General features: G+C 32.3%; 4 protein-coding genes across 5 annotated transcripts; 1 reads left to right on the top strand and 3 right to left on the bottom strand.

Moving 5' to 3' along the window:
- Window positions 1–1477: 1477 nt before the first annotated feature.
- Window positions 1478–4109, top strand: LOC140826772 (uncharacterized). Its single transcript, XM_073189269.1, has 5 exons — window positions 1478–1759; window positions 1863–1929; window positions 2638–2748; window positions 3315–3473; window positions 3960–4109. The coding sequence occupies exons 2-5, from the start codon at window positions 1912–1914 to the stop codon at window positions 4107–4109; spliced, it is 438 nt and encodes a 145-aa protein (XP_073045370.1). The 5' UTR covers window positions 1478–1759; window positions 1863–1911.
- A 4179-nt stretch (window positions 4110–8288) lies between these two features.
- On the bottom strand, window positions 8289–11278 carry LOC140826464 (ATP-dependent RNA helicase eIF4A). 2 transcript variants are annotated; one of them, XM_073188773.1, is made up of 7 exons: window positions 11118–11277; window positions 10940–10988; window positions 10707–10847; window positions 9855–10085; window positions 9001–9040; window positions 8653–8750; window positions 8289–8490 (listed from the first exon to the last, which is right to left on the bottom strand). In XM_073188773.1, exons 1-7 carry the CDS (start codon window positions 11171–11173, stop codon window positions 8473–8475), a joined length of 633 nt encoding a protein of 210 aa, XP_073044874.1. In that variant the 5' UTR covers window positions 11174–11277; the 3' UTR covers window positions 8289–8472. The 2 variants fall into 2 exon arrangements, with proteins under 2 accessions (XP_073044874.1, XP_073044875.1); XM_073188774.1 differs by lacking the exon at window positions 8289–8490 and having other exon boundaries at window positions 8492–8750; window positions 11118–11278.
- Window positions 11279–11595: 317 nt separating this feature from the next.
- On the bottom strand, window positions 11596–14120 carry LOC140828249 (cyclin-D5-1-like). The gene is made up of 5 exons (XM_073191235.1): window positions 13698–14120; window positions 13472–13558; window positions 13042–13333; window positions 12836–12960; window positions 11596–12715 (listed from the first exon to the last, which is right to left on the bottom strand). The coding sequence occupies exons 1-5, from the start codon at window positions 13944–13946 to the stop codon at window positions 12500–12502; spliced, it is 969 nt and encodes a 322-aa protein (XP_073047336.1). The 5' UTR covers window positions 13947–14120; the 3' UTR covers window positions 11596–12499.
- A 1747-nt stretch (window positions 14121–15867) lies between these two features.
- Window positions 15868–20308, bottom strand: LOC140826463 (formin-like protein 6). Its single transcript, XM_073188772.1, has 4 exons — window positions 18534–20308; window positions 18259–18455; window positions 17304–17545; window positions 15868–16986 (listed from the first exon to the last, which is right to left on the bottom strand). The coding sequence occupies exons 1-4, from the start codon at window positions 19985–19987 to the stop codon at window positions 16204–16206; spliced, it is 2676 nt and encodes an 891-aa protein (XP_073044873.1). The 5' UTR covers window positions 19988–20308; the 3' UTR covers window positions 15868–16203.
- Window positions 20309–27835: the final 7527 nt, after the last annotated feature.

Here is a 27835-nt window from a genome sequence, read left to right as displayed (position 1 = left end):
GATATTTATTTTTAAGATAAGTAACATTTTCTATATTTATAATAAAAATAACATTTTTTATATAAAAATAATATATTTAAAATTGAGTTACGAGACAATCTTACAATCATTTGTATAATTCATGGTTATTTAAATATATTATTGTTTGGTTTCAAAAAAAAAAAAAATATATATATATATATTATTGTTTAGTATAGTAGTATAGATTTATCTAGCTTATATCGTTTTCTTTTCATACGCGAAACATTGATATTTATTAAAAAATTTGTTAAATAATTTTTGTGAATTTTTTTAGATATTATATTAATATTAAAATTAAAGACTATAAAAATGTATTATATAATAAATTTTTATGTTTATAGACTATATGATTATTTAAAATTCAAAAACATTAGATAGAGACAAAAACAAGTATTTTATTGAGATATGTTGGATACAGATGAGATATGTATTTACTAAAATATGTTTTTATGATTTTTTTATTAAATAAAATGAACTGTTTTGCTTTAAATCTTTTTTTCCTTTATTGGTTCTCCATTTCCTCATAATTCATGACATATAATTTATTTACACTATTTGTACTATATTGTTAAGCATGAATATTTGACGCCAATTAAATAAATTATTTACGTACTCTTGTTAAAAAAAACATTAAATAAGAAATTATATTTTAATTTTTTTTCTTAATTGATTTTTTTTATTTTTTAAAAAAATTAAGATCTCATGAAAAAAGAAATAACTAGAAGCATAAAAAAATATATGGTATTTTGGAGATTCTAAAGAGTACTTTATGAGTCAAATATTATATATATTTTATAAAATAATTAGATTTTTTTGTGAGACGTTCTCACAAATATTTAGATAGGTTAACCGTGTTCATATTTACAATAAAAAATAATACTTTTAACATTAAAATAATATTTTTTTCCATAAGTGACTTAAATAAAATATATGTATCACAAAATTGATTTGCGAGATCGTCTCACATAAATTTTGTTTCATAAAATATAGTATAGATATATCATGATTAAGAATTAAAAAGAATGTACAGACAACTTAAATTTAACCTCAAAACCCTATGTTTGTGTGTTTTATTAAATTTTTATAATTAAACTTTAATTAATAACATTTTTGTTCCATAAATTTTTTCTAGTTATATACAGAACTTTAAGTTGTTGAATTATTTTTTTTTTCAGTTTTTAAAAGTTGAGAACTAAAGTTACTTAAATTAATTTTAATCGAATTTAAAACTAAAAGTGCCGACCCAGAATCGGAATTGACTGCTACACTATTATGTTTTGCTAACATTAATTTCAATAAATAGTTTTAGTAAAGAAAATTCCATAATATTTTTTTTGGTCTAACCGTAGATCGATTCCGGGATTGAACCGGCGGCTTCCGGTCGAGAACCGGTTCTGTCTAAATGGACGTGTTATATTTGTACGAGACTTTTGTTGGTCTGTACTCTGTAGTATCCACGACGAAGTTCTTCACTCGTAAAAAAGTCTTCGCCTTGTTCTTCATTTTCATTTTCCCTTGTCACCTCCAATTCAGTCCCACCAGCTCCTCCGTCTCGCCACCGTCTGTTTCTCACCTACCGGTCTGGGTGACCGCCGATTTCCCGTCTACGAATCTGTCTCGCTAATTTTGCTCACATCTTTACTAACCGAATTTATTTGTTCTTGCCTACGACTGACTTGTCGACCTTAACGGACTCCCCTTATATCAAGGATTTCTCGAGTGAAATAATCCGAAGAAGGTGATAATCCTGTGTAATTATTTCTTAAATATTTATTCCTTTAGCGCACCGGTCAGTCGAGGTCATGCCTGGTTACTTTATCATGTGATGTATATTCTGACAGTTTTTCATGTCACAAGAGAAGCCGCTATCTTGTGAGGTCTGATCGGTATATGGAAAAATATAAAGTGGTCAGTTGTCATCAAGTTCACCGAAGTGTTTGCTCCGGGTTTCTCCAGATTTTGTTCTTTCCTAGATTTAGGTTTTCTTGATGTAAATTTCTTCATCGTGGTTCATTTTGTATTGTAATGTGCTTTAATGATCAAAGGAAGAAGCTTTGATAATCTATTCCCTTGTTGTTGTTGTTTTTTTTTTGTGGGGGGTTCATGGACCATACTACTTTGTTTTGCTAGGTTTGTTGGGTTCATAAAATCAAAGTGAACCGAGTCTGCTTTAGTATAAGGGTGCGACGGTAGTCATAGGAACTTGTAATAGAATCCAAAAACGTTGCTTGTCCTAGTTTGACAAATGAAATTTTGAGATACAAAATCTATGAAATCAAGTTTGCTACATGTACACTGTTAGCAATCACTTATGTAATGAGCTTTTCCAAATGTGGAATGCCACATATGAATGCATCTTTCTTTGTTTGTTTCTTGATAATATCCATATTTGGACCTGTCCTTATCTTATTATTTGCTGCTTGGTTATGATAAATTCGGATGAACAACCATGCCAGGAGTATGTAAATTCCATGATAATCCCTGTTTTCCTCTTCCAGAACAAGATGACCATTTCAGAATGATATTTTGTTCCTGAAATGGAGTACCATTATTAGACGCAATATCAAGTCGCATTAATTTTTTCAGTAATTATCATTATATCCATATGTGCTGTAGGGATTCTTTGCAATGCATGGTGTTGGCAGTGCAGGGAATGCATCTAGTTCAGTTCGTACTCGCAAGGAAAAGAGGTTGTCATATGTGTTAAATGACGCAGATGATACAAAGGTGGTCCTTCATTTTTTAGATTGTTTTCAAGTCTTCCACACTGTTAGTTCTTAAGTGGATATTAGATGCAATGCTCATGTGCTCTACTGATGTAACATGTTCATCCTAAAGTCGATGATGCATTTCCCTCTGTTATTGCATAGGAATAAAATACAAAAGAAAGGACAGAAGATAACCTTTTGGCTTTAGTTTGTAGAGGTCTGATATAATAGCAGGAGACACTTCATGCTTATGCTTTTTTATGAAGTGAAATGTGATTATAACCTGCCTTATTAATTTTTGGTTCGCGACATGATTATAATATGAAAAAAAATTTATTGTTGAACCGGGCTAAGATTGAAAAATAGTTTTATGACTTATACAGGAATGGACATTGACTAACGATTTTGTGTTTTGGTTTACATCTGTTGGAATAAAATGTTTTCACCGGTTCTGGGCATTTATAACTTAAAATGTATAATACTCATAAATGATTATCACTTAAAAAAATTATATGCATGGTGTTCAGGGATCAATTTAAAAAATTTTGAAGTCATTTCGTCTGGTTGTTTTTTAATTATTTGCAGCATTGTGCTGGCATAAACTGCTTGGCTGTATCAAAGTCAGCTATAGCAGATGGGTGTGATGATCTTTTCACTGGTAGCCGTGATGGCACATTAAAGAGATGGGCATTAGCTGGAGATGGTGCCACCTGTTCTGCTACGTTTGAGTCCCATGTTGATTGGGTCAGTTGATCTTGACTTTGATTAAGACTGATTTTCTATGGATTTGAGGGTTTATATTGACTGAAGTGTATGGAGTACCAAATTTACCTAAAAATGCACTTGTATTATTAATGTAATCACAAGAACTTCCACTCAGCTGTGATTTTAGTTGCGATAGAACTTAGTTTTTAATAATGTAATCAGCCATCGGATGAGGGCATGACGTGTGTGTGGTTTTTCTCAGTTGGTTTATACCTTGCTTGATTGTGATAAATTGTTGAGTTGCAATCTGACAAACTTGATGTGTCCTTTGAAGAATGTTTACACAAAAATTGGTAGTTATATTTCTGTCTGAAGCTTGTTTAGGGCCTAATTCCAACAGGCACATTGATGCCGTTTCTGAATCAGGGGTTACTCTTTTCTTGAATGTTGGAGCCATTAAATTCATGATTTTGAATTTCTTCTGTGTTTTACGCACCCTTAGAGGTTAATGTGTCTGCTGGGCAGGTCAATGATGCTGTTCTTACAGGTGGTGACACATTAGTGACAGCTACGCTGAGGCCCAGCCAAATACCAAACAAAGCAGGTAATACTAACAAGACTGCAACTTTAAGTGGCGCATCAAATCTATCTGTCCTGTTAACATCAATTTGTTAAAGAAATCAAAAACCCATGCGAAAAAATAATCATATTTGTGTGTTACATGTAGATAATTACTTCAAAAGGGCGTAGACTGTCCAGGCCACATGTGCAGGAAAAAGGCCAAGAATCACCCCTAAATTGCCCAATATCAGAATCAAACTAGCAATCGGACCTACAATCAGACCTGTAGCGTGCGAATAAGAGAACAGAAATTATCACCACTTACAAAAATAAAGGAAAGTATTTGTAAAAGAAAAGGATTTTAACATCAAGAAAAGATAAAACAGACTTTTAAGGGCACCAAAGCATAGGACTGCACAGAATGCAAATATCACCAAGACTGTTTTGCCCCAATCTTTCAAGCTGCGAGGCATGTCTGACTAAACAAGAAACTCCTCGGAACCAGATCAAAATCCTCCGATAAATTTCACAAAAATGAGAGCCCAAATTATTCCAAAAGAAGTAGAAATAGGCTCTCTCAGAAGTTCCAAGAACAAGAGAAAACGACCAGAATCAAAGACCAGCACCCCAATCGAAGGGTTTTTAACTCAAGATTGAAGGGCCTTCCATGTATTTAGTTTTAAAATATAAATTTGGTGGGATGTGGCAATAATTTTCTTTCTTTCTTGAAAATGAATTGCGTTTACTTCTAGAAGATCAAGTATAAGTTCTTGCGGAAGTAGTCATAAAATCGAAGAAAGAGGAAAAACGGGCCAGACAATCAGGATAACTATTGTGATACAAATTTAGTTTCAAAAATGGCGGCTATATAAAATGGGAGAATAGTAGCATCGAACTTTCTTTTTTGGCTGCCATTTAATTGCAGAGAATTGCGGTTCAAGAAGGCAACTGCAAATGGCAATGCCTCGCTGCCCATGTGCTGTCTAATTTGTATTCTCGTAGCTTTTTTCAACCCACAAAATTAATAATATTTTAAAGATATTTACAACGAGAAATGCACTTTCTACTTTCTTTAGATACGTTGAAGTACGAATCCAATTAAAAAAAACGTGCCTCCCAAAACAAATCCAAACGGAGGGAGAATGGATTTTTATCCGTGGTGAAATTTTAGTTCTTACAACAATGTCATTTTTTATTAGTACACAAGAGACTCATATGATTTAAAGGTTTTGAGACGATGAAAATATATATCATAAATGTATAGATCTTTGATGTGTTGTCAATTTTTAGTAAGCACCTCATGAGCGTCGCAAGATGTTCACGAGAACATCTCGTGAAATGTCATGTTGGTTATTTCTTCAAACATTTTTTTATATATCGAGAACTATGCAGCATTTAATACATTAGTGTGTCCGGTCATTCCCTCACGCTCTCTTGTGTTTCAGAAACATACAACATTTAATACAGCAGTGTGTAACAATGAATGTTCCACGATATGTTTTAGCGAACATCTTGCGACATTGCTCATCAATAGGTAAACAACATGCCAAAACTATATATATATATATATATATATATATAAATTGTCACTCCCTGAACACCTTGTAATGCGACCCTAAAATCTCGTTAAATATTTGTATTCAAAGATAATAAACATTCGGTGGGTGTCCATGTATGCCATTAATGGTTATTAATGTTATAGGCTTCTGTTGTTTGCGTAAATTCTTTTAGGCTGACTATTTATATATTGATTTGACTTTCATATCTATATAATGAAAATAATGATTAAATTTAGTTCTTGGTTTTTGGAATTGTGATAGGAAAAAGAAATATACATGGGTGAGTTACTATGCAAATTAAAATTTTCGAACTTCTAATCGAACTCGAATAAACCAAATTCGACTCGTATTTGAGTCTTGATGTTATGTAAAACTACTTTAGTTTAACACATGTTTGCGGTTTTTTTGTTGTTGACGAGATCGTTTGTACGTTGGTTCGTAAAACATTTTGTATGTTTAGTGTTTATTTATTTGACTCGTGGTAATAGATGATGATCGATGTGATGATAAAATAAAAATATAAATATAATATAACTATTTTATTTAACTCAAATTATTATAAAAACTTTTGAATCAAAGACGAAATGAAACAAAAATGTTGACTTCTCGCCTAATATTCGATTTTAAACATTTAACGAACGATTTGTCAATTTGATAACATATAAATAAAGAACAAACAAAAATTTAATGGAGATGATGCCATTAATGGTCCAAAAAAGTTAAAAAGGAACCGCAGATGGAGCCTTCTTTTGCAACTAATTTCTTAATAATCATCAGCATGAACCCAAAATCTAACTCAAAAGTTCCTACAAAAAATTATTGAATAAACAATGCCCAATTTTTTTAAAAAATAAAACTTTGCTGGATTGGCACTTCTTTTTAAAATATTTCTTCATGATCTCCTTTTTTTTGGTAGTTTTTTATACAGTGATTTACACCTATTTAGTCAGCAAGTTGGGAATGTGAACAGAGCTTGAGAGAGCTCCAGCCAGCAGACTGAGACTTTTATATACTCTATGTAAGTTTAATGATATTCAATATAAACTTTTGTAGAATTTTAAAAAATCGTGTAAAAACTCTACAAAACTCTATATGTAATTAAAATATCAATAAACTTTAATGACTCTATTGAATTCGATGAACTACAAGGATTATAGACTAAGGAACAACAATAAAATATAAAAAAAACTCTTTGATTCAACCTAAAAATTTGGATGTACATTTAATTGACAAATCTCTCAAACTTACATACTCAATAAAAACACTAAAATTTTATTCTTTTATCATCTATTTATTTTTCTTTTTATTTATATTTTTTAAAAAAATATTTTTTTATCACTAACAATAGTTTAAATCAAAATTATTAAGATTGTTTATTTTATTTTTGGAATTCTGATGACAAATCCTCATAAAATTTAAAATTATATTTATTAAAAATTTTAAAAAATTATTACACTACTGTCACTACATGAGAAAAAAAGTTATAATATTTTATTGATCTATAAATTAAAAATAATAATAATTTTTAATATTTAACATTTAATTTTTTATTCTTTATTATATAACATTTGATATTTGATATTTAATTATTTTTGATAATTTTAGTTAATCTATATCTTAATTCTGATTATAACTCAAACTGTTTGTATATTACATGATTATTTATATTTTTGTAGTTTTCAAAGATTATGTATATTATTTATTATTTAATTAACTATGCAAATATGATTTGATGGGTAAACATTTTTTAGTGAATGATGGATATCTAAATCAACGTCAATTCTTGATTTGTTTTCGAGATGTACGTTATCATCTTCACGAATTCACATGTCAAGGTCATCACCCTGAAGATACTAAAAAGTTGTTCCATTTTCGTCATGTTTTTTCAAGGAATGCTATTGAGTGGACATTTGGTTATTTAAATCACGGTTCAAAAAATGCAAGAAACAGAGCTTGTATTGACTTGTGCTAGATTACACAATTTTTTTCTAACGAAGTTTCGATTTGATGAATTTCAAATTGAACCAGATAATGAATCTTAATTGTCTTTGTCGTCACAAGTTTATGAAGGTGACAACTTTCAATTATTTGATACTCAAGAACAACAACGAGCAAATGCTAATGTATAGAAGAATACCATAACCAATATAGCATGTGGAGCGATGTTGATCAAATTATCAATAATGATTATCGTTATTATTTTTATTAAAAGAGTACTTATTATTTTGATAATTCCTTTAATAATATTTCATTATGAATTTATAAAAATATTGTTCATTAACATGTTAAATTGACATAAAAATTTGAAATTTTTATTTCAATAAATTGAATAGTTCATTTGTTGTTTTCACATATTAAATTGATTTAACTTTTAAGTAATTAAAATTCATTTACATTCGTAAATAAAATAATAATTTAAAATTGAAGATGTTATCTATGTTCAATAATTATTTAAAAAAAATTAATAAAAAATAAATCACAAATAGAAATTACAAAATTCACATAATTCTCTGAAAAAGTTTACAAAATCTACAAAAATCTTGAATTTTTTTATAAAAGTCAATGAAATTTCTTTTACAATTCAATAAAATTCTATAAAAATCAATAAAAATCCATCATTTAAAAAAATTTATTAAAAACTTTTAAAAGTATAGAATGAATACCCTCTCCTCGAACAGTGTCAAGAATTTATGGCCAATCTTAAAATCATGGGTTAGTAATTTTACTTTTCAAAAAAAATAATTGTAGTGTTATTTATTGCATATTTGGTACAGTCACTAGTTACTGCAAGAACATAAATCGATATTTTACTTTACACGAGTAAGACTATCCTGAATGCACTTTCATAATTCATAGGTAAGGAAAACTTAGAAAGTCTTGCTTGTATATTTTCTGACACTTCAAGAAGATAATCATGTTCACATCAGCTCAAAGATCTGCACAAAAGAAACACTTTTGAGTTTATGAATTCTAGAGGGAACGTATGACGAAAGTCTGAATCACAACCGCGAGTCGCGTGAATTTAAGCAAAAAAATGTCTATGATTTCGGAGCCATATAATAAATTTGTCGAGTAGAATGTCATATAAAATCACATACGTGTATAGGCATTTCAGCTATGACCAGACCACTGGTTTCTTCAATGGTTTTAAGAATCACAACTTCTCCCCCGACGACCATGTTGATCACAATGCCATCTACTTGCAAATCAGAAAAATATATTATCAATGAATTTTTTCACATTTTACACATGAGAGGAAATTTCACAACCCAGTTACAAAACATGGGGTTGGGGGGCCTCAATTTAATTTCCTAATTTTGCATATATTATTCAAGGAACACAAATATAAGGACAACGATTGATATTTTTCCAATACGTTCATTTGCTACATTGTCACTCTTCCTTCCTTCCAAGTAAAATTAATATCAATTGAATTGAAGACAAACCTGATGATAAGCATGTGGCCATGCGCCTAGTATATGTCTCCTGTTTAATACATTACAAAATTTCAAAACAATTGGGGATTTAAACATAACACATTCAAAGCATTACGTATAGCGCGGTCCATGTCTATTATTCCGAACTTCAAACAATAGTTGGTAATAGGGGATATCTCTTAGTCATGTCACCATTTACTTGTTAATTAATGAGCTTCATCAATGCATAAATAGATCATTTTCTGTATCATTATAAATTTTATCGAATTTCATCTTTACCAGCTCAAATTCTTGACAAATCATAATGATTGGAATTAACTTTATTTTGTTGATCTTTCTGTCCAGGTTAACTCTCGATATATTTTCCAAACATAAAAAATCAACACATTGACTAATTTTGATAAAATCAATTATTTCAATATGTCCACATCTTGAACTTTATATCGGACCAGTATCAAAGAAAAAAGATTCTAACCAAGAAATTTCAAGGTGTTGTATCGTTTAAGAGTGATTCAACACTGCATAGGTGTAGGGGTTCAAAACCATCATCAACTCTTGCTATGCATTAAAAAATGAGCGAACCCAAAATATATTATTTACACTAAGAAATTTTCCGGTATTCCCTTTTCTTAACATGGATTCGAAGATATTCTTTCATATGAAAATTTAGAATACATGAACTCTAATGATTATCGCAACTCTTTTATAGTAAACATGTGTAGTAATAATGCTAAACTGAGAATTAAGTCTCCCTCTGAGTAGCCATCATACACACAGAAATTTTCAAATTGAAAAGCTGAACCAGCTGTTCAATATGAACCACATTTAAAACACAAAAAGACATTGATACACAGAAAACCTACCTTCTTTGATGGCAGCTCATAATTGATCAGAATGCGAGCGCTAACAGGTGACTCCCCCGAGCCAATGAGCGGAAGGCAGGCATCGGTAACAACAATCACATTCGACTTTCTCTCCTCTTCCTTTCCTTCATCTCTATCAATCTCATCTTTTCCCATTCTATTCCACCTCCCTGTTGTCAGTCTGAAGTTATCTAGAATCTGCGCCCTCTCTACTTCAGAAAGATCACTGTACTGCAATTGCAATATATTTAAAGTTAATTGTACTACTGCATACATGGAGGAAAGCTGAGCTTTTTTGTAGCCTATACTGACACTTATTAAGCATGAAAAACAAATAGACTTAGTATCAGTAAGTGTAGAAATAATTTAACTTGGCATTTATTTTTAGTATAAGTTTTTAAAACTCGAGAGAGGAAATGGTTAAAGATAGTGTCACACATATACGCCAATGATTGGAGAATATGTGTCCGAAACTAGTAACAAGGTGCACACATGCATATTGGTAGGACATTAGGCAATGACAACGACCTAAATCAACTTAAAAAAACTTGAATGGACCACCATTAAGATGATGTTAAATTATTAATAGCTGAACACGTTGAAAGAAGGTGTTATATAAATCTATGGTCTTTAGTAGTAAATCCCGATCATCTAAAATAGCATAATGTCACCATTTTACTAATCACGTCATCATCAAGAATATGGCCACATAAAATACAGTAGCCAGCTTTTGTTTCAATAATTTAGTGAATGTAACTATGAAAAAGGAATTATATGAATAAAAGATTTCACTTGCTACGAAGCGCGGGCTCAAAACACTAGCAAAGGGTATGGGAAAAGGCGTAGACATACCAAAGAGGAAATGTTGACGTAGGACGAAAGATTAGAGACATTGGAGCAAACAGCGTCGAGTTCATCACGTGTGCTGCAGCAAACTACCACTGGAAGCCAAGGCCGCCGCCCAAGCATCCCCAAAAGATCCACTAGGGTTTCCTGTAGCAAAAAGTTTCCCATTTTTTAAACAAAAGTCACAGTTAAATTCATATACCAGTCAAAAGTAAATTACTATTTTGATGGTTCCTAACCAGCTTGAATTGAAGTCTGTCTACGGCGAGGTAGAAGTGGCGCTGCGGGCTGAGCAAACAGAAATGGTGAATCAATTTAGATTATTTGCTCATATTCGTTCAAATGCACCAAGTATAAAAATAATTCACACAAAAAAAATAACAGGAAAGAGAGAAAGGATTAATTGTGGAAGGGTACCTGAAAGAAGACGGTGGCGAAGGAGGGGTGGACAGAGATGATTCCGAGGAATCCATTTTGATTCCTCGTCTGGAGAATGGAGAAGACTACTTTATTCTGGTTTTATCCGGCATCGACGGGGAAGCAAACACTGACTGAACACCAAGTTAAAAAGAAAGCCGCGTTTTTTAAAGTCGCATTATCGCGTCAATGATGTCTGTTGACTATAAATATTAAATCATGATCAAACTATAACTTAGAATTTTTTAAAAAATGAATTTTTAAAATATACCAAAAAATACTTCTCTTGAAAAAAAAATTAATTTGAAAATAACAAAATTATCATATTTAAAAAATTATTTCAGCTCTACAACACAAGTAACAATGTCATTTTGATCTTGCCTTTATACCGTGATGCAAGTATCCATCCTAATCAAGCAATGCAAGTATATTTATACTGCGATGACATTAGATTATGTTAAAGAATTCTTTTTGTGAACTATATGATGAATACAGCTCAGAGATTGAGTGGTTCGGAAACTATGTACTGTAGGTATTATATCAAGTACATTAATGATCGTAAACTTGAGTAGCAGAGCATAACCTTGAAAACATTTAGCTAAAAAATCTTCCAAATATTGGAATGCATATCATTGAATAGACAAATAGATCGAGTCGCTTCCGACACGCAAGTCACTAACTAGTTGGTCATGCCGTCAAAAATCCTGCCTGAACAGGCAGGGCAACGGGCCACCGACTTCACTTTCTATGTTCATGACCAAAGCGTCACATGAATACATCACATCAAACGAGTAAAATTTTCAATCCCCATCCATGGCTTTGTTAGCCTTTTCAAATACATAGAAAGCAAAAAAATAGTGGACACAAAAATCAATGGTGTATGTTATATCCAACACATCAAACACAAAAGGATGAAGAAACAATGGTTTCAGAAAAGTGAGGAGCACTAGTAATCATTCACTAAACCAAACACTAGTAGAAATGACCGTCCACACTCTTTAATGGGGGCCTGAGCACATTTCTTCACCCACTGGATATTGTACTTTAGTCAGCTTTTTCACTCAAAAAGATGATCAAATCCGGCTCCCTAAATGCCACTCAGAACCAAAAAATTATCCTAGATACAGGCGTAAGGTACTTGAAAACAAGCGACCTGGCTTATCACTTTACTCGGCTTCTTGCTTGTAACTTGTGAGCCAAAGGTTTACTTTTTCTTTAATTATGCAAAATCATTCCTTTCATCACTATTTGCTTGGTTGTCACTAGATTAGACTTTTACTCGATACTTGGAGAAATGGAGCCCTCCATCAAACTCCAAACCATAAAATAATTTCAATCTTATATCTTCACGATCTAGCATTTCACAAGTTTACTCGTTGTGATCAAGAAGCTTTTCGAAGAGAGCTCTGCTCATCAACATCGGTATAGTTTAGCCTTCTATTAATGCCAGCCTTGGACTTCATTCTTGCATCATCATCAAGAGCATCAATAGAGCTTGAATTAGTAGACCACGAGTATGGGGTAATGACTGTTTTTGGGGTCTTGGATTTTAACACCACAATCCTCTGCAAGAGACTATAACAGGAAAACGTGTGATCCTGTCGAAGTATCAAAGATTGAAGATGATGAGTGGAAATTAACGATTAAATACTTGTTAAAAACCGACTCAAGTCACCTAATATCAAGAAAATGCAACCATTATAAGGAAAAGAACTCACCTTTTCCAATGATGGAACTTCATTTATCTTAATTTCAACTATATTTCTTGTTAATCCGTAATCATAAGCTGCTAGAACTGCTGCTGCTGCAACGGTGGATGGTCGATGTTCAGCTACATTGATTTCTGCATCAAATCAACCGGGAAATCAAAACAATTTTTTTCCCGAAATCGTAAGTACACACAGTCTTCATAAATCTAGATTACCTTCCATCAAAAGCAAGGTTAATTCAGCAGCCCGAGTTGCCAGTTCCTTATGCCTAAGTTCACCACAGAACTTGACGATGAAATAGTTAAGATAAGCAAAAGGAGTGACACAACACATCCTCCATTCCAAAGTAGTCAAGACTAGTAATTCCATTCTCTGAATCATATTTCCTTCGAAATTATAATCATTTACACGATATTTCGATAATGCCTGTGGTTTAGATTCCTCCATTTTTGCAGCCAAAGATAAGCAAACAAGTGATAGCAATCGAATTGCCCACAACATTCCATCCTATCAATATCAAGAAAATGTTTCAAAAAATCACAAACTTCTGCAGAATTTCTAAATCACGTGTAATCAAATTTCAAAATCGGAGCAAAAAGGGAAAATCATAAAAGGTTTAACTCGTAAATTTTTAAAAAAAAAAACCTGAATCGTTTTTCTCGACAGGAACCGATCAAAATAAACCAGTGATAAATAAGCAGTGCCGAATTGGAATCCAAAACGAGCCCTTGTCTATAAGAACCAAAAAATAAAAATAAAAAATCACATTATTCCCATAAATGGACCTGCATAAAGAAAGAAGAAGAAGAAGAAGAAGAAGAAGAATTAGCACAGTCACTTGGAGAGCAAAAATACTGGGAGAAACACGGACATCAAGAATCCATTTGATGGCATCCAAACGTGCAGAATTCAGCCATTTTCTGTCACTCTTTACAGGACAATCTTCGCTGTGGGATTGAAAAATGGTTTCTCTATGAATTAACATTGCAATATGCTCGCAATCAGTATCCGAAACAGAACAAAAAGCCAAGGTTTCATCTTTGTAACGGCCCTGCTCCTTTAAACACGACTCGTCTTCTTCGCATCGAAGGCTAGAAACTGAAATTTCAGTGTCCTCCATTTTTATTTTGGTGCAAAACTTGGAAACTGAGCAACGATATATATATACATATTTATTTATGTAGAAGATTTGATATGAAAGTGTGATCGTACGATGAGAGAATCTAGTTTCAAGAAAGAATCACAAGGGGGTAGGAGGAGGGATGTGGAGTTGCGATTTTTGTGCCGCCATATTTAGCGGAGGGGATATGAAGAATAAAATATACATTTTAAAAGAAAAATTAGCGATAATATGAGTTTATTTATTTATATTAATGATTGATTTAATTTAAATAATATAGTTTAAATTATTGTATAACTCGTAATTATAATAATACGATGAAAAATACAAAAAAAAAAGACATTTCTAATGGGAAAATATTAATTAGAAATTGTGAGTTAATGTTGGTTTAACTTATTAAACCTTTTTTTGCAAATTTAGATTTCTGGAATATCATTAAATAAGAATTTATATTGTCTGAGGATTGGTCGACTCCTTCCTTTGTTAGTGCAGGTCTCGTGTGAGACGATATCTGTGAGACGAGTCAACCGTACCGATATACACAATAAAAAATAATACTCTTAGCATAAAAAGTAATATTTTTTCATAGATGACCCAAATAGAGATCCGTCTCATAAAATACGACCCGTGAGATCGTCTCACACAATTTTTTTCCATTTGTTATATGTTATAAGATATTTGAATATTTTATGTAGAGTGGATCTCATGTGTCTCACGGATTTTAATCTGTGAGACGGATCAACCCTACCCATATTCATAATAAAAAGTGATACTCTTAGCATAGAAAATAATACTTTTTCATGGATAACCTAAATAAGAGATCCGTCTCACTAATACAACCCGTGAGACCGTCTCACACAAGTTTTTGTCTTTTATGTATGTGTACGTGTCACTCTATAAATTGTTGCTTTTTTGTTATTATTATTAATGTAACAATATTGGGATTGAAAAGTATATAATAATGTACATACACTGTTTGAATGAAAAATATACATGAGGTATTTTTTTTAAGACCAATCGTTGATAGCGTAATTAAATGGCACACACATATAATTTGTCATATGGTTTAGAGAACCTTTTTGGTATGATGGTAATGAACAGGGTTTAAACCCGACTCGGTATTAATTAGTATCCACGAGATAGTTTTAGACTTGATCAAGCGGATCCACAAGCGAATCCAGGGCGGATTTGATGAATGCTCCATACCCGCCACTATAAATATACATGTACTGATATTATTTTTAAAATATTTAAATTTTTTTATTGAATAATTTATACATGAATCCCTATCATAATATTTTAGAATTGATATAAATTTATAATAATGTGTTTAAAATGAAAATATGTAAGTATAATTTTTATTTTATCATTAGCTGAATATAAATTAGTAGAGTTGTGGTAATATTAATGGTTATATTAACTTTAATGATTTATTGATTTTTAAATATTTTTATTGTATAATGACTAAATTTTAAAAATTACATAATTTTTAGTGGGTCCAACCTAAATTGGATTAGTCGAGTTTGAGGGGTGAGGCGGGGATCTGGTTTGGTAAAATCTGTCTAGATCCGTCTCGATGTCATCTTTTATTTTTTACATTGAAAATTCGAAGGAATTTAATAGATGACAAAAAAAAAAAATTCATGAATATTTTAATTTTGGTAAATAATAAATTTAACATTGACAAATTCACATATCCATAACGATCATAATTTTCTTTATATTTTATTTTCCTCCTACTATTTAAAATTTTTAAAATTAATTAATTTTATTAAATAAAAAAATTACTTCAGTATCTAATTTTTTATACGGGAAATAGAGGATAGAGTGTGCCATGATCGATCCGCTAGTATCCATAACGGGAGCATATGTGGTATTCATTTCTTCGTACAAAAAATCTGAATACAAATGTCGAATAATCTGTTGAAATATTTTTTAAAGCAAAATAATTAATATTATTATTTCCTAAAAACTTAATGAAGTATTAGGGAAAATAAACAAATGGAAGTAGACCGTTTTACCTATACCTGCTGTATTTAGCATTAAAAAATCTATTTTTTTTTTCTTGCATGACTTCGTACACTTGATTGTTCAAGATCTCGCATCCCTGCTGCTTATTTCAGTTGTTCTCTGGAAATTTTACCTTTATATTCTATAAATTTTTATGTATCTTATCGGTTTTTCGAACGCAGTAGCAGCTGGAAATCCGTTGCGGCTTAAGGTATCATTCCTCGTGTGGTATACCAAAGTTGCCCGATCACATGCTATCTTCATCAGAACTTCTATCGTACCGTCGCATGTTGTATCTGTTAAGTACTGGCATTGGTGCAGTTACAGGTATTCTGAATGATTTCCCCGCGCCCATTGTAGGTCTATCCTGCATTCTGCCTACATCTTTGCATACATTGTCTAATATGGAGAGAAAATCTCGTACGATCAAGAAAATCCTTAGTGGATGGGCCTCTTTCGCAGCATCTCCGTGGAAATACTCGGTTACCTCACTCACGAGGGACAAGGCTTTTCTTTCTTCGGACTTAACCCGGTGTATTTCCTCAGTAGCTTCATCAAGAAACTTTTTCATGGAATCACAGAATTTACCTTGCAGGTTCTGTTTCTCGTGTTGAAGAACCAATCTAACCTTCTCAAGTCCCGTTTCAAGTTTGGAGACGTAGCTGCTCAATACATCCGAGTCCATTCCTGCTGCCTTTTTAACACTTCCCAATTCTTTACTCAAGCCGGATACGACATGCAATCCTTTTTTCTTGAACTCTTCTTCTTGAAAAGTGGTTTCGATTGGCAGATTTTCACTGGTTGTGTCGGGAGCTGCTCCTTCGGACCTGATTATCTCTTGGACGACAAAGTGAAGTAAGGTTGTTTTCCCGTCTGTTCCCTTTATGTCCACTAATTTTAATAGAGTGTCTAGTTTAAAAGCCCGGGCATCACCACGATTAGTGCCATCATTCATTCGGTTTCCTGTCCTCAAAACAGCTTCAAGCAGCTTAAGAAATAGGCGGCTATTCTTCAATTCCTCACTTGCCTCCTGTATTGTGGAATGATCCACTTGTGAGAAGACTCATGGACCTTAAACATAAAGATTTTCAGTTACACTAGAATGACAATGTTTAAATAAATGGCCTCTGTTTTATTGGACAATCTCTCAAGTTTTGGACATATATTCCCTAGTCTGCGGCTTATAGATGTAGAATGTGCTAAAACACAAATTTTATTGTTGGCTCCCCTCCCGTGAGGTCGACCTTTTGGGAAAAATGGTTTCAACTTTCAGTATGCACAAAAACTTTAAATCATAAAACACATCATTATAGAAACAGCCAAGTTCGATCCAATAATCGGTTGTACCTCTAGGGTTTGAAAAGATTTGTGCAAGTAATTAACTTCTGCATCAAAGTTTGCTCTATATAGCATGGCTTCTACTCTTTTAAAGGCAAATGGGATAGAGAGTATTGACTTGAGGAATCTCTCTGCGGATCCTAACTTAAAGCCTTCATCCTTGTAGTTTTTAAGTTTTATTTCCTCCTCTTTGGTTGGCGCCATCTTCACTAATGTCTCCAAAAGCTCTGGACCCAATCCCTCTGGATTTCCTGCAGCATCATACAAATCTTCGAATAAGAGCATCACGAAAAATTCAGAGGGATAATCAATACTAGATGTCTCCAAATAAATTCAGAGCCCTGTCTATGCATTAAAAGAAATAAAGCATTGTAGGTTGGGAGTCATTATAATAACTAAGCACCATGCCAATTTTCCAAAACCATAATGTATGGTATATCAGCTTTTGAATTGCTCGACTATGAACTAGAATGTCAATTCTGCTCTTTTCACCTCTGTTCTTTCGTTTTACGTACTCTTGTTCCTTTGATTGTCGTATAGCGGTAAATTTACACAAAATTCAAATCTTTTTCATATGCATCTGAACTCGCTTTTTCCTACCTGTATCGAAACAAAGTTAATTCTTCCGCCGGAAAACTTACTGGTGGACGTAAATTTTTTCTCATATCAAAATTCACAAGTTCAAATTTGAGATTCCAAGCCTTCTCTGCATTAATTAGTATAAAGAAGAATAGATGATTCACTATTAATGCCTGCTTGGTTTTAGGTTGAGGTTTCTTTCATGTCATCTTCTCATTTTACGACAAAAAGATTATTATCCTCGGAGTGACAATTATAATTGAAGCATTAAAAATTTCATCTCTAAATTGCATAATCACTTATGCACGTTTTAAATCAATTACTAAAGCCTCCTTGTCAACTAATTTTTTTGTTACAGATTACGCATATGGATAACGACACATACCATCTAAAAGTGCTTCACAAACTTCTTCCCTTGTCACGTTCAATGCCCGCAATAAAATGGCAATGTTTTGGGATTTCTTTGGATCCAGCACTCTGTTCTCCTGATCCAAAGAAGGGATCACCAACTTCCTGCCCTCTTTAGGAACTGAATTAGCAATATTAAATCCGAAAAGGGATTCCATCGCGTCCTCATTCAACCTGCAGGAAAGGTATCATGTTAACAGATTGTGTATACATCACCAAAATTTCAATAGAAGTATTGTACATTTCACTTACTGGAATGAACTTGACTTTAAATGGTCCCAAACGGTGTCTCTGTTCGAGGTGGTTCGCATTTTGTCCCAATGCAAAGGCTTTAACTTGGGCTTCGACTCATCTTTTTCATCGGCACCAAGTTTCTCTGATGAACAGGAACCTTTGCCCTCTTCAAAGGAGGTTATTTTTTCACTTCTTGGGGTTGCTTTCGGACTGGGACTCTTCAAGTGTAGCCTTGTGGCCAGTTTGAGGACTTGTAAAGGCACATTTGTTTCCACGGATCCGAATTTTCTTGGTGCTGGGAAAGGCTGGGGAGGGGGAGGCGGCGGAGGTGGAATTGGTATTTTAGATGTTTCTTGCTCATAACTGCTTATTGATTGAAACCGTGCCATATCCGGTGGTAGAGGTGGTGGTGAGAATTTTCCTGCTTCCCTTTTAGGAGTAAATGCCAATGTTTTACTGGGCTGCGATGGCCCCAAGGAAGAAGTTTCCGATGGTATAAAAGATTGCTTTATTGACTGCATCATCGCGGGCTTTGTGTCTGGGGATGCTGCTGATAAACGAGATTTCGGTGATGTTCGCTTGGAATGGGGGACTGAAGTATTAGCAATACGAGTTTCTGGTCTAGTCTGGTTTAATTGGCTCATATTGTTATTCCGGTGGTTGTGGCGTGAACCGGGAGACTCGTTGCTCATAGATGATCCTTGTGGGGTGTAAAAATTGGTGTCGTTGCTCTCATCATCTGATGAAGACATCGGTGGAGGTGAATTTATACTCGGCGGCAGCGGCGGCTTGGTTAAAGGTGGAAGCGGCTGAAGCTCGGGACTAGGCCGGTACCGTTCGGGTCTTTTTCCGGGTTTCAGTTTTTGATATGGTGAGCCATTCGCATCATCATTAGCGGTTTCATTTACCAAACTTCTCGCAGATGGCTCCACTGTCCCAATGTAGAGGAAAGTAGATGGTGGCATTCTTGATTCTTCATTGGTGAATCTTGAATTCCCATTAACAAGCTTCCGGGAGTCATCAGTCTGATTCGAACGCTGCTTGAATAAATAGAAGACGAGCGCAGATACCATTACCAGAGTTAGAATTCCTGATGAGACTGCTACTCCAATTTTCTTGGCAGAATTGGTTGGCTTTGCGTAAACTGGAATAGACACCGGCGTCGTGTTGGCTAAAGTTGATGGCGGCTTCTGGCCGGCACTGCCGCCCTGATCCAGCGTTGGACCAGTTGGGAGTTCATGGAAGAATGGCTGGTCTTGGTCTGGTGAATCCTGGCTTGTCGGTGGTGGTGGAGGCGGCGACGGCGGCGGCGTTTCTGAATTGGAAGGAAACAATGGTTGGTGCAGAATTCTCCTGGTTTTCTCTTCATTAACGAAATTTTGAATCTTGGGTTCTGCCCCTGTGATCAACTGGAGCATAAAAGAGACAACTAATGAGAAAACCAAGAAATTGCACATATAATAGACTCTCATTGTGCTTTTATCTTGATAAGCTCATTTATGTTTCTTCGTTTCCCCTTGTTCATATCTGCTCTGGATTCTAAATTCTCAGTTTTCGCCAAAATTTAGAGACAGAAAGAGAGAGGGAATGAGTTTGTAAAGGAGAAGCTTCTCAGAGCTGCAAGAACTTGATGCTTTCTTTTTCTCTCGCTCCCGGTGGGGACGATCACTTGGGAATAGCAACACTTTTCCACCTCGTGTTCTCCAAGTTTTCTTTTTACATTATTATTATTATTATTATACATAAACTTGAGTTATACGCCTGCAAACTACTTCTTGTATTTATATTTCTTTTGATACTGCAAAGTACTTATTTGAGGAACTTTATTCAGTTTTCCTCATTTTTATAAACACGACTATTGATATAGTATGATTCAATTTTATGAAATTGATTTTCAATCATATTCAATTTATAAAAAAAAATTATGCCAAATTATTCTATATAGATTTAGTCGTCTCACATAAGATATAAAAGATGATAACTCTAGAATATGTTTAGCTCTATCTAAAACTCTGGATATAATAGATACAAATCAGATATTATAAACCAATCAACAATATATAGTAATTGAGCCACCCTAAAAATCATAGAAATTACACATAATCATCTATTAATATTGATACCACCGGAAGAGCTCAGAACATCCTAAGATTTGGACAGATGATAGATCGAGCTGATGTAGGAAGCCCATGTAAGAACCAGCCCGAGAAATGGAAGTATTCTTTTATCCCTGGGTTCAAAACAACTAGAAAAGCTGACCACAAATAAGTCCGAGCTCTCAACTTAACAGGGGCGTTATAAGAAGACTTAATGAATAAGGGATTCTTTCTATGTCCTCACATCGAGATCGTTGCACAAACACTTCGGAACAGACGTCAATCCTCGACCCACAAGTATGGATGACCATACTTCAAAATATTTGGCATATCATTAAGCGTATGTACTGGTGATGTGACAAGACCAGAGATATTATAAGTTGTCAATTATAACAGTGCAACGTGCAGGTCATGAGCATCCTTCTTGACATAAGGAGTAATCGGACACTAAAAATAATGTCATCATTGACCTCTCCTCTATAAATACTCAGGTTTGCTTGATCATAAGACATTGAATTGACTTAACATTTTCCACTAGTATTCCACATATACTCTATATTATTTATTGAGTTGAGCGTTGAAGTGGCCACATCAGAAAACTTTCAGCTCCCCAGTAACATTCTTTACTCTTATATTCATCAAATATCAATATGGATGGTCTAATGTATGCATATTAAAAATGATAAGTAATGACTATATTTAGATTTATATGCTTTAAACTGTATCATGATTGAAATAATATTTTGCAAGCTTCATACGAATTAGGATAATTATGTTTTTTTTTGTCAATAAAATCTAATTTGTTTTACAAATACTAGAAATGAGATTATATAGTAAATTTTTTGAGCAAAATTTAAAACCAAATGTCTACCGCTGATAGTTATTCCACAAGTTGTAAGATAACAGTAACTACAATTCATATCTTTTAGGTCATATAACAACCCAAAAACTGGAACCGATGAGGTAATATTTGTTTCAAACATCTCTCTTGGTTATTTTGATCCTATATATAACTAATGAAAATCGACGTGTGATCATAGTTTAAGTTGTATCAAATACTATAAACCGTGATAACAATGATATTTATATATTTTATTACTCATTTATAATGTGACATTCATATTTACATTTAGTAGGAAATGGTTTTTTACGATTTTTCCGTTACAATAAATATTTCTTACCATGTATCTTTGGCCCTAGCTAAGAACATCGACCATTGCTCCAATCAAATATTTCGGGAGGGTTTTCTCAAATCTCCACTCGATGAGTAGCCACAAGTAGGAGTGAAGTTAGGATTCTAGTGGCATACACCGAAGGATTCTAGTGGCATCAATCTATGCATAAAATCAGAGGTCATGGAACCCAAAAAAATTTAAAATAAAATTATTTGGGTAATATATAGAATTTTATGAGCAAATCAAGTAATATAAGAAAACTATATTTTTTGCCTTGATAATTTATATTGTAAAATTCCAGTATTAGTATGTTGTATTTGATTTTCCGTAATTTTAATAATTTCTTGATGTGGTATTGATGTGATGTCTATATGATGTTGATGTATACAATGTCATGACATCAACACTATTAATGAAAGCTGATTAAAAATGCAAAAAAATAGAGTTATAAGATAAGAATAAAATTTGAAAACATAAAAAAAAAAAGGCAAAAACTTATGTGAGACGGTCTCACGGATCGTATTTTGTGAGACATAGATCTTTTATTTAGATCATCCATGAAAAAACATTATTTTTATGTTAAGAGTATTATTTTTTATTGTGAATATCAGTAAGGTTAATCCGTCTCACATATAAAGATTCGTGATACCGTCTCACAAAAGACCGAGACCTACTCAAACAATAAATAGTTAAATATATTAGGCTAAAAATATTATTTTCTAAGGAACACACCTTTTATTTGTCAAGAGAATATTGCTTTTTAGGCTTTGTCTTTAATTCTTGTTATTTATTTTCTCTTTTGCTTGCCATTTCATAATGGGATTGGAATCACAAAAGGGACACCACCATCCTTTTCCATCACTCCATTAAATTATTCCATGTACAAATTATTAACCTCAAGTTTTGAAATAGATAATAACAAAGTTGTACTATGTATGTCCAAAATTACAAAGGATTTCAAATGACATTGAATTAACCTCAAATTATTAGAATCATACAACTTTTGCATGTCTAAATATCTAATTTCCTCCTCCACCAAACTGAAATGGATAAATAAATATACAAGCCTTGTCATATTGTGGATGAAAAGGTTGAGGATACAAACAAATTGTTGACTTTTATAGCCACGTGGAAATTTCGATTTGACTTGTTGCAATAAATAAATTCATTATTTTTGGTAAAATACCAATTACTTAAAAAATAATGCTAATATATTGTTAATTTAAGCTTCAGCATCTATAGATACAAACAATACTTGTGATATAATTAGAATCATTACCACAAAAATAAGTTATAAACAATCATGACAAAAACTTGTATGAGACTGTCTCGCGTGTCGTATTTTAAGAGACGGATCTCTTATTTGGGTCATCCTTGAAAAAATACACATTAAATCTAATTTCGTTTCACACGAATTTAATTTACATATATATCCACGAATATCAATTTATTAAGTTAATTTTTCCAGACTAAGAATAATTATTGGTAAATCTTGTCGGATTATTTGTCGCCACGTTTGATAGAGTGCCCACTTATTGATATTTTCTTTAATCGTGAAGAAAGGGTTGTCGGCACTTATTCTTTGAATAAATGCTCCTAAAACAAACATTCGAAAAAACAGGTGTGATGTAAAATTATCGAGTGAAATTTTATTTATTTATTCGGAGAAAAAAATAAAAAAAATACTTCCACAACAAATTCTAATCGTGTTTGTGTGTTTATTTTTCGGGTTTTTTTTCCCGTTAAGCTCCTTTCTATTTTGAGCCCGTTTGGTATAAGAAGCTACAATAAAAAAAGTGCTTTTTTTTTTTAAAAAAAGTGCTTTTTTAATTTTTAACTTGTTTGGGTGGACTTCTAGTGCTTAAAAAAGCACTTATTTAAGTTGAAAATAGAGCTTTTTTAAAAGCCCTATTTTAGAGCTTTTTTCACTAGCTTTTTAATAACCTAAATTAATGAGTTAAAAAAGCACTTTAATGATATGTATCCAAACACATTTATTAATTTAAAAAGTGCTTTTTGTCTATTCATCCAAACACAATATTAACACAACTTTTACTTAAAAAAACACTTTTAAAAACCAACTTAAAAATGCACTTTTTTAATCAAAAAACTTTTGATACCAAACGGCTATTCGACAATTACTCTTATCGATATGTTTTAACTATTGCATTTGATAAGAGAAATAAGTGTCAATTACATAAAATATTATTTGAATCCAAAAATTTATTTTTTTTTTCTCTTTTATTTACCCATCATAAGCAAAATTCCATTATAATTTTGCACGTCAGGCATCTGAACCTTTGCTTCCATATGACAGATTCGGGTAATTGTACTTGTAAAAGATGCATTCTTCGTGATACAGCATGTAATAAATAAATTGAAAACAATTATAAAGATTAAAGTTGTAAAAAAAATTAAAAAACTTTATTATTATTATTTTACAAAGTAATGAGGCATAAAATGTAAGAATTTAAAAAGGTGAAGCTCGAGGGAAACTTATTAATTTCGAGATAATAATGAGAGTAATTGTAGATAGGACCGATCTTAATAATATTTGGGTCTGAGTCTAACTTTTAAAAAGAGGCCTCCGAATTATAATGTGTTTCATATTTTTTTTCGTTCCATAGCAATTTTTTAAATTCAATCAATACGTCAAAGACAATATAAAAAACTAAAGAAATAAAAATATTAAACATGTCCAAAATGATCACTAAAAAACAACCCTCCTAATAGTTTTAGAGCTAAAAATACTAATCAAGTCTGTACTATCAAGTTGTTCAGTAATTTCTTTCTCAATCGATAACATAGCCAATCCGTTCAATTTTTCTCGTGACATGGTTGATCGGAGAAAAGTTTTGATGAGATTTATCTTTGAGAAACTTCGCTCTGCATTTGCTACTGTGATCAGGACAGTCAACAAGATTTTATAAGCAATATGAGCATTTGAAAGCCGGATAAGCATTACATCCACCAAAATTTTAATCAAAAAGCGTAGATTATAGATACCACATAAAGCCCCGAAGAAAGTAAAAAATTAGAAACCCGAACAAAGCAAATACAAGAAAATAGACTTACAGCTCATCACGGGTCTTTCAATCAAACCTAGAGACGACGCAACGACTGAAGTCGATTAAGGCTTGTCTGCAGATGAATATTGGAGAAGATCGATGAATAAATCGATAACATGTTAAGCAAGTTTCTTTTAATAAATACTTGGTTTTGGTCTATCTAATAACTAGTATTATATATAATAATTTTTTAAAAAAACTTTTGGGCCCCAGAAAAGAGATGGGCATGAGTCATTGGACTCATTTGCCTCCTAATAGGCACGGCCCTGATTGTAGAAGACAAAAACTTGTGTGAGACGGTCTCACGAATCGTATTTTATGATACGGATATCTTATTTGGGTCATTCATGAAAAAATATTACTTTTTATGCTAAGAATATTATTTTTTATTGTGAATATCGATAGGGTTGACTTGTATCACAGATAAAGACCTACTCGTCGCAGAAATTATGGCCAACCACTATTTAGGAAATAATGAGGTTTGAATATGAAGTTAAAATTGAATGGTAATTTCAAAAGTTCGGATATTTATAATATAATATTAATAATTAATGGATTGAAATTTAGGAGCCCAATAGTTTACGCGGTTGGGTTGGGCCACGTGTTTAGGCCCACTTAATAAATCAGGCCTCAAAACTCACTCCAAAGACTTGGAGAGTCTTTATAGCAAAGAGCGAATTTATTGCCAAATGGACCTTTGGAAAGCATTTACGCCTAGTTCTATTTTAAATTAATAAAAGCAATCATTTGATTTTGGAATTCGATATTTTTTTAAAATAAAATAAAAAAACAATCATGAACTATTTTTATAATGTATGAAATCTTTAATTTGAGATTTTGTTTTTATATTTTGGAACATCGTGCTTGTAACGAATTTTGCAAAGAATATCTAATTATTAATTAATATAAGAAAGAATCTACACTACGTGTTTTTGTTCTTTATCGCCAATCCATAAACTAAATTAATTTTGAATACTAAAAATTTGTGATATTCTTTTTGTAGTGTTTATAAATAAAATATGATAAGAGATTCAAGTGAACTCGTGATTCGTGTCGATATTTATGCTGAACGCACACATGTCATATTTTGTGAGACATACTCTTATTTGAGTCATCCATGAAAAAATATTACTTTTTATGTTAAGAGTGTTACTTTTTATTGTGAATATCAGTAGAGTTGACATGTTTCACAGATAAAGATTCGTGAGATCGTCTAATAAGAGACATATTCTGTATATAGTTAGTCCTGAGAGTTAGAGTCTCTGTCCAAAGCTACTTGAAATGAGGAGAATTATCCAAGCTCATAAAAAAAACTCTCAAAATTTAATCCAACTGATGCAAGACATCGAACATATATACAACTATATGAATAGATCTATTGTGCAACTATCACAGATCTATATTCGTGAGACTAAATATATAAACGTACCCAATCGGTTCGGAAGCTTGTCGAGACTCGAAAAATATTTCATACATATTCGATCATATCAAATATTCAACTAACCGAATTAATTAACTAGCCATTGGAAAAAAGAAGAAAATTAGTATGCTCCTTATTTGTCAATGCACGTGACTAAAATTATTAGAGCTTGAGATTAGGCTTTACCACACAATCTATCATCATTAGTGACACACCCCTCAACCATTAACTATTACTATCACGTTTTTATATCATAATTCATTTTACTATTATATACTCTTTAATAATGTAATTTAGAAATAGGAATATAGAAAAAGATATTAACTTGTAACAAGTACAATTAATTAAATCTCCACTTGCTTGAATGTGGCGGACTTTGTGGCTTTAATTTTTAATACTAGGATAAAACTCCAAATCATAGAGTTTTTTTTTTTTGTACATTAAATTAATCGAATCACCGACATTGAATTTTGTGGTATTCTTGTAGGATGGTTTTGAACTGATGGTATTTAATTTAGAGTAATGTCTCCATTGTTGATAGACAGTCGAAGTAAAATTTTTTACATAAAAATTAATATTTTTTATTCAAATCAACATATATCATATAATATTTTTCATAACAAATTATAAATAATATTTTAAACATAATATATATATATAAATATATATTAAACCATATAAAACCGATCTTCAACTATATGGTTTAATATTAATATTCACTCATTACGTATGTGCACATGTCACACCCTTTAATAGGATAATGATGATCACTTGTTATGAAATAATATTTTTAATAAATTGGGTGATTAGTATATAGTAAAGATTTAAAAAAAATATGGGATTTGAGAAAACATTCAGCGAATAATTATAATTATTTAGAGATTTTATGGTAAATGGTGTTTGTTTCAATAACTTTCGTGTGTCAATTTTGCCTGAATATAGACACCGTTTTAATGTTTTTATATGTGTGTCATGTAAGAAATTATTAAAAATATGTCGATGTCTTGTGACCAAACGATTAATTAATTAAAAAAGAACATTTTAATGGGGAAATACTGTATAGATTTCCTGGCTCCAACTATTATTAGTAGAAAATAAAGAATTGGTTCTCTGGGGATTTTTCGACAGAATTCGATTATACTCGTTAAACCAAAGATTGTTAGTGTTTTATTTCTAAATCATTCTTGGTATTATTTTACATCAGAATTTCATATTCGAATCTAATATTTTTTAATATAACATGCATTAGCAAAATAAATAGATAAATTATTATTATCATTATTTTACTGAATTTTGGGGACACTGGGACGAGGTGATTCGGCGGTGTCATGTGACACTTTATTATTATTTTTGTGAGCAGAAACAAGTGGTTGTTCTTCTTCAAAAGGCAGTAAGGGCATCCGCATCCGTCGGAATTAATCCATGTTAATAACTCTCCATCTCATCAAAAATGATGGGGTCCACGAGCCACATATTCATTACATTAACACTTCCCCATTATTAACACACACCCACATTCATTTAATTTCAACTTTCATTATTTATGGGTCCCACTATCCAC

Source organism: Primulina eburnea, chromosome 3 (genome assembly GCF_022965805.1).
Source record: "Primulina eburnea isolate SZY01 chromosome 3, ASM2296580v1, whole genome shotgun sequence".
NCBI lineage: Eukaryota > Viridiplantae > Streptophyta > Magnoliopsida > Lamiales > Gesneriaceae > Primulina > Primulina eburnea.
This window is presented reverse-complemented; position numbering and strand designations above follow the sequence as displayed.